Genomic DNA, 8233 nt, shown 5'->3' on the forward strand with positions numbered 1-8233 from the left:
AATTGTGCGAGAGAAGAGAAAGAAATCCCACAAATCAAACTTTATCATTTAATTATAAATAAATAAATAAACATTTATCTTTGAATAATATATTCAAATATTAAACTAGATTATATTTATAAAATCCTAAAATTTTATTTAAAGAATCCAAACTCAAAAATTTTATTAAGAATTCAAAGATTCAACATAGTATATAATTAAAATATCAAATCCATAAAATTAAAAAGAAAAACGAATCAATCCAAAAATAATAAATAATCAATTCATTCCCAATAATTCAACATGACATGACGAAGCTCTGATGCCACGTGTTAGAACCATAAATAATATTTAATATAAAATTAGAATTGTAAAGCAAGATTCGTCATGTCAAATCATCAAGAATAAATTAAGAACAAAACTAGATGCGAAAGCGTACCTGAATTCATCGATTTCTTGAAATCTACGGATCTTAGGGTTTTGGTCTTCCAAATTAGCACACAAGTAATTAGAGAAGGTGACTCACCTTTTCTAAAGATGGGATATTAAAAAAGTTACTTTATATGTAATTTGGAGACCATAACCCTACATATATATATATATATATATATATATATATATATAACTTTGGCATATTAGCCCTAATCTCTAATCAGTCCATCATCAATTAAAAATTAGTTACTAGAGTATCTACACATATTTGATCTATACTTTATTTAATAATTAAAGCACAATAAACCGTAATTAAATTAAATCACTTTTAAATTTGGACTAACCTATTATGATAGTAAATAATAATATGTAATTATCGTTGTGTTTATTTTCCAACAATTTATATAAATCCCTTCTAAATTATGCTTTCACGCTTGTAAGAGTCAAAATTGTCTAAAGCTGCTTATGGGTGTGGTTGTATAATAGATCGATCAAGGTAGTGGTGAGTGAATTTTTGTTTTTGTTTTTCTTATATTTATACTATACAGTTAGGTTGATACACACGTGGAAGGAATATATTAGAAAAATTAAATAGGAAAGTAAAATAAGAAATATAATAATGGTTTAAAACATGTAAAACATTTTTCTTAAAACTTTAAAATATTTTTAAATTACATCAGCACTTCAAGTAAAATAATAAAAATATTAATAAAAAACGGTTTATATAAACATCAACACTTCAAGTAAAATAATGAAAATATTAATAAAAAGCGGTTTATATAAACATCTAAATATATCATTTCATAATGATATATATTTTAATGAGATATCCTTTTATAATATTATGTTTGTTTTATAATATAACTTTACGTAAATTTATAATTTTATTAAATAACTTTATATACAAAATTTTATCTTTACAATATAATTATTTGATAAATAATTATAATTTTTTACATAATAAAATATTATTATTACTAATATTATAAACTATTGCAAAAAAATATATACTCACACTATATACACACACCCTCCGTTCAAAGAGTATTATCTAAATAAAAATTTACCCAATTCTTTAAATCTAAATTAAATCAATATCTTTTAACCACTAAATCAAACATAAAAGTTAACGGTGGAACAGTGAATTGAGTTGATAATATTTAGAACATCACATCACAACTACATCAGCTTCCAAAATAATATGAAAAAGATTTAGCCAAATGTGAAGCTACCAATGTCCCGACTCTTAGCTGCTCCAACTATTCCATTACCATCTCCCAACCGCCCTGCCTTTGCCTCCCCTTTCTTTATTGCTCTCGTTCGCACGCTTAAATTTTAATCCTACTTTTAATTCTATATTTATTATATTAAAATTCCATTGAAAAATATTTCAAAATTTAGTTGAGTTCTCAAATAGGATAATACTCAATTGAATTCTTAATTAAATTTAACTACTCAATTGAGTCCTCAATTAAATTTAAGCAATTAATTAGATCCTCATCTTTTAACATCGTTAACTTGTCAATAATTTCATCACATGGTATGTCGGGTTATGCCATGATGAAAATTGATAATTTCTATTATATTTATTTTAAAAATAAAAAAATAAAAAATAAAAAAGCATTTAAAATTTTAGAACATTAAAATAGACTTTATAAAAATTATTAAAATTATAAAAATAGAATTCATTAAAAAGCATAATTTTTTTGAAATTTTAGAAAAAAACTATAAAATAGAATTTAGAAAAATTATAAAAATTGAAAATATAATTTTAAAAATTATAAAAATGAAAATATTAAAATATTAAAAATAATAGAAATCATTTAGAAAATAAAATATAAAATATTTAAAAATTATAAAAATTAGAATTTTTTAGATATTTTAGAATTTTTATGCTTTTAATGATTTTATTAAAAACATTTTAATAATTTTTATAAATTGTATATTTTAAAGTTTCAAAAAATTAGATTTTAAAAATAATTTTTATGATTTTTATAATAAAATTTACCAAATTTTGCCACGTGGTATTACTCTATTGTGCCACATGGGGGAGTTAACATTGTGTAGGGGCTTCCAGAGAAAGTGTTAATTTGAATGCTTAATTGAGTGCTTAAGTTTGATTAAGGACTCAATTGAGTGTTGCTTTTGATTGAGAGCTCAATTGTTTATTGAATTATTTTTAAGAGACTTTTTTATATAATGAGTATTGTGGAGTGTGCCTCGCATTTATCAGACAGCTTGCAGATACTTGCCAAAGTCAGCCAGCAATGTCACAACGAGAAGTTTCCCGACGTTGCGCCGACGGACGACATTATGACGACGCAAATGAGGACGTTGCGATGTGACAACGTGTTTCCCACAAACACCGAGTTTCTTTTCCTAGTTAAACTATGTAATCTTTTCCCAATCAAACTCTAGTTACTCTAGGGATATTTTAGTCATATTAGGACTTTAATATTAGCCTATTTAAAGTGTTTTTGTAACCCTATTTTAGAGAGTTGATCGAATATCTCTTATGTGAGATTTGATTAAGAGTTTTGGAGAGAGTTTTGTATTTAGGTTTTTGAGTTTTGCTCTTTTAGGATTATTTTCTCCATCTTATACTCTCGTTTGTTTACTCATCTAGTAAAAAGTCGAAACCCCCTTTGCTTGTGTTTTTCATCCTCTTAACTGAGGGTTTTCCACGTAAATATTTGTATGTTTGATTTTCTCTATTTTTTTGTTCGTTGTTTATACAGGTCGATCCTCAACAAACTAGTATCAGAGCTAGGTTATGTTCTTGTAATCGACCCATTCAAGTATAATAACAATGAATTTCGATATTGAAAATTTTGATGAGATCATAGATTTCATATTGTAGCAGTTTAGAATAAAGAAAAGTGTTTAACGCAAGGTTGGTCGCAAAGGGTGACGGTCAAGTGGAGGGAGTTGATTTCCTCGATGCTTTCTCTTTTGTTGTGAAGCACACATCCGTTCGGGTATCATTGGCATTGGTTGCATTATACAACCTTGATTTGAAGACTAGGAGTCTTTCGGTTTCCAAGTTTGAGAACGGTTTAAGCTTGGTTGACATTCTGCAAAGATCGAGTTCTACATGTGGCAGGGCTTGGAGAAGAAGGTACGTTAAATACGAGTTAAGGTGGAGGTTTGTAGGGTGTGTCTCGTATTTATTAGATAGCTTGCAGGCACTTACCAATTTCAGCTGATGACATCACGATGAGAAGCTTCCCAACGTCGTGATGACGAACGACTTCGTGACAACGCGAATGATGACGTTGTGACGTGGTGACATGTTTCCCACAAATACCAAGTTTCTTCTCTTAGTTAAACTCTGTTATATTTTCCTAGTCGAACTTTAATTACTTCAGGGATATTTTAGTCGTTTCAACTTTTTAAACTTAGTCTATTTAAAGGGGTCATTGTATCCCTATTTTAGAAAGACAAATAAAGATGTAGTACTATAGAACTTTTCTTTTGGGGGCAATAATATGTAATTGCAAATGGGTTTTAATGAGGGTTTTCGTGGTAACTATGGAGAGAATTTTATTCCCAAGTTAGGGCTTTGTTTTCGAGATTTGAGTTTGTACGTTTAATACATTTAGATTTATTTTCTTCATCTTGTACCTTCGTTTGTTTACTCATCTAGTAAAATGTCGAAGCCTCCTTTGCTCGTGACTTTTATCCTCTTAAATCAGGGTTTTCCACGTAAATATTTATGTGTTCAATTTTCTATACATTTTCTATTTCGATATTTATATAGGCCAATCTCTAACAAATATTAATTCTAGGAATTTAATAATTGAAAATCAATTAAAAATATCACTAAAAGAATGTGAGATATATAACATTTTAAAATACTCATGTATCTAATATTACAAACATAAATAAGCAAAAAAAAAACAATATTAAATATAGAGTTATAAGGTTTCAATTCTAAATTAAAGATGGTAAGTTTCTTCAGACTCTTTCAACGAAAGAGATTAAAGTTTATTATTTTTATTTATTTTTTTGCTTACATGATTTCTACGCGTCTTTCAACCAGCCAAATGAACCATTTTTAAAATAAAAACGGCATATTATCTAATTTAATGAAATTCCTTAACCCCCTTATTAACTGAATTTTAATTATTAAATTTTAAAAAATAAAATGAGTAATTTAAAAAAATTAAAAGCAAAAGCACTAAATTTCAAAAGTATAATTAAACTAAAAAGTGACTCACAAAAAATCATGTTCAATCATAGCTGCTGCTATAAGGGATTCGGAAGGTTTTGCAATGGGTTCTTGTGTAGCTGCTAAGGTCAAAACCAGTCATGAAGCAAATGGAAAATGCACTCCCAATGGGATTTATAGAGGGGATGTGCCTGCAATGACCATCATCAGGAACCATGTCGGTTGCTATCATATGATAAAACATAAATATGATGCTCAATATGTCATAAGAAGAAAAATTGACAATTACTGAATCATAAATTACAGAACAAAATTCAATCACCAATAGGATCTATACACAACTTCCCCTGCTCTTCTCCATGGTGATTTACAAAATCAAAATATCAAATCATTTATATTACAAAAATGCTCCATCAATCATTCAAAACTTAATCCCCTAATTCATCATCATTTGCTCAATCCCCTGAAAATCCAATCCTTTCACATTGCCTTCCCTTCCATCCCAGCAATCAAATAGATTTTACCAGACCAAAAACCACATCATATATACACTACTACACACAAGTCAATCTCTTTCTCCCCAAAAATAATCCATATTTCCCTAATTCATCCCTGCTTTGTTCACCCGGACGGTGGCCTTTTATGTACACTTTAGTTCTAAGCCATAGCAGGGATTCTGGAATTTTGGTTATCCCTGTTAAGGCAATCAAATCCTTCTACTCTAATTGCCGCTGGTTTTAGCCCAAACGACATCCTAACACATCCCCCTTTATGTGCCGATTGCGACGGAGATGGACTTTGCGATGCTGAAAGGGCTGCAACTCTTTCATCACCAAATCGAGCATCTTGCACAACTGGGTTCGTGGCCCTACTTGGGGGCGAACCACAAAAAAATGGGGGTGAAGATGCTACCTGTACTGCAGATTGCTCTGCCCATAAATCACCCTACAAAAACCGAAACAAAACAACACGTTAAAACAAGTCCATCCTAGAAACAAAAACATTAACACACATAACACAAACCTCAAAAATGCAAATATCCTATATTACTCCAAACTGGAAGAAAATATATATCCGACTTTTAGAAGCGTTTTCGTATAGTCGTTTATCCGGATAGAAGTGCAAGACGCAAATACTTTTAAGAACCATAGCAACTATCAAAAAGCAATATGTATATAACATTAGTATTTTCACTTTTTTATAATACTTGAGATTCAGTGATTACCTTGTTGAGGATGATATCTAGAAGTTCTGCACTGGCTTTCGATTCACTTACATCGGCTTGGTGACTGGAATTGAAAACCAAAAAACTAAATTAATAAAAGCAAGCAAATCAAATCAACCAAAAGTCCAATTAGAGAAAAGGGGGAAAAACACAAAGGAAAAAGAAAAGAAAAATTATACCTCATATGCAATCTAAAGGGCTTGATAGGGTTATTGGTGAGAACCCCAATTCGCCGAGGCTTAGGGCAAACAACGGGGCCGGCCCTATGATGCTCCGATATTGAAAAGATAAACCCTCCCATCTCCTCGTAAGCGGAAACGGCAACGGGAATCTGCTGAAGATTGTAGTGATTCATCTTCCTCAAAAATCTAACATTCAAATAATTAATTACAAAAAAGAAGTCAACAACCAGATCTAAGAAAAAAGATTGAATTAAGATATAGAAACAGACAATTTATATTTTTCCCCCTTTAGTTTCCTTCATTTTCACAGCATCCAAACAAACAAAAAAAGGTCAAACCCAAAATGGAAAACATAAATAGAAACACAGATCTAGGCCCAGACCTTAAAAATCAGTGATCACAGGTTGCTATGGAGGTAAAATTGTAATAAATTTAGCATTTATATGTCTGCGTAAAATATATTATAATTTATATTTATATATATCAGATTCAGAGAGTTATAAAGAAGATCCGAAATATCAGGGATTAATTAAGATGCAACAAATAAGAATGAAATACCCAGAAGGGAAATTCAAGTGTTACAGCTAAAAACTAATCATAACTATTGAATAGACACTTTGAAATTTGACTTAAAACAGAATTGTTCTTAACAGCAAAAAAAATAGGAAGAAAAAGAAACAGATCTAAACATAAATTTTACAAAATATATATAGAGAAGTGAAATTTCGTATATGATTAAATAAGTTTAAAAAAGGGAAACTTGATTTTTGAGATTTACCTGAAGGAATGCCTTTGAAAGAAGAAATAGCAGATAAATCGTGGATGAGACGAGGAAGGAAAAGGTCTTAATGACGGTCAGGAGGTAAATTATATACAATGCCCATTTTACCATTGTAAAACAATCTCCTCCACCTTTTTTTAAATAATTTTCTTTTTGAATCTTGGGAAAATTATATTAACTTTGGTCAATTAAAAGATTAATTTATCAATAAATGTCAAAAAATATTACTTGAATAGACCGATTTTGGAAAAAAATTATCGAAATAAGCTATTTTTTGGAAAACGCTTCCAATTTGCAAGAAAATACTTTCAATTGGAAGCGTTTTCAGCATGTTGTATGGAATATGCTTCTAGTTAGAATTGCTTTCTGCTAAGTCATTTGAAAATACTTCTAGCTGGAAGCGTTTCTCTAACGATAAAAAATAACAGCTATTTAATTAGTTGTTAGACACCCCCAAACAGTCAAATTTTATTTTCCTATAACCCCTCCCATTTTATTTTTTTTTCAATTCAATCTCATCTCTCTCTCACATTATTAATACCCACTTAAATTCACTATTTTTTTTTTGCTTTCTCAATTTTTGTGAAAAATAAAATAAAATAAAATAAAATAAAGAACACACAGATTTTTACGTGGAAACCCTTTCGGGAAAAAACCACAGGCAGAGGAGAAAAAAATTCACTATGTCGAATTCGAATCATTACAAGAAGAATAGATTATGTCTATTTATAGGCTTGTAAAGCCATATTCTAGTAAGACTGAAACACCTTATTCTAATCAATATAAAATAGATGGAGTTTAATAAGGTTTAAAAAACCTTATTCTAAAATAAAATAAAATAAGTGTAGTTCTATATGGATTTTACTTTTATTTTATTTTACCATTGTATTTTATTTAAATAAGGATTCGGGTCATTTAAATCTAACAATCTCCACCTTGACATGATTTTCAATGAACAAGTTCTTCATCGCGAACTCTCAACGAACAAGTTCTCCACCTCTTCCATAAAACCCCTTAAGGGTTTAACTTCAACAATGGACACCAACCAAAGTCTAAGCAATGCTCAAACTTGGTTATAGGAAGTGACTTAGTCATCATATCTGTAGGATTTTCATGAGTACTAATTTTGCTCACAACAATATCTCCATAAGTAATAATATCACGAACAAAATGATACCGAAAATGATACCAAACATAATTTGTTTTGTTCTCTCATGAAACATTTGATCTTTTGTAAGGAAGATTGAACTCTGACTGTCACAAAATACTGTACTGATTTGAAGGTCTTTATTGAGTTTACTAAAGAGTCCCTTCAACCAGATAGCTTTTTTACAAGCCTCAGTAATTGCCATGTACTCAGCTTCAGTGGTAGACAAAACGACTGTAGTTTGCAAAGGGACTTTCCAACTAATTGCACAACCTCCGATTGTAAAAACATAACCTGTGAGAGATCTTCTTCTAAC

The 8233-nt window shown here is 29.7% G+C and overlaps 1 protein-coding gene across 2 annotated transcripts; it reads right to left on the reverse strand.

The window, feature by feature from the left end:
• Positions 1-4843: 4843 nt before the first annotated feature.
• Positions 4844-6923, reverse strand: LOC108453365 (uncharacterized). Of its 2 annotated transcripts, none has more exons than XM_017751429.2 (4): positions 6768-6923; positions 5987-6175; positions 5808-5871; positions 4844-5527 (listed from the first exon to the last, which is right to left on the reverse strand). In XM_017751429.2, exons 2-4 carry the CDS (start codon positions 6160-6162, stop codon positions 5240-5242), a joined length of 528 nt encoding a protein of 175 aa, XP_017606918.1. In that variant the 5' UTR covers positions 6163-6175; positions 6768-6923; the 3' UTR covers positions 4844-5239. The 2 variants fall into 2 exon arrangements, with proteins under 2 accessions (XP_017606918.1, XP_052886451.1); XM_053030491.1 differs by lacking the exon at positions 6768-6923 and adding an exon at positions 6372-6759.
• Positions 6924-8233: the final 1310 nt, after the last annotated feature.

The sequence above is a fragment of the Gossypium arboreum genome, chromosome 7, assembly GCF_025698485.1.
Source record: "Gossypium arboreum isolate Shixiya-1 chromosome 7, ASM2569848v2, whole genome shotgun sequence".
Lineage (NCBI taxonomy): Eukaryota > Viridiplantae > Streptophyta > Magnoliopsida > Malvales > Malvaceae > Gossypium > Gossypium arboreum.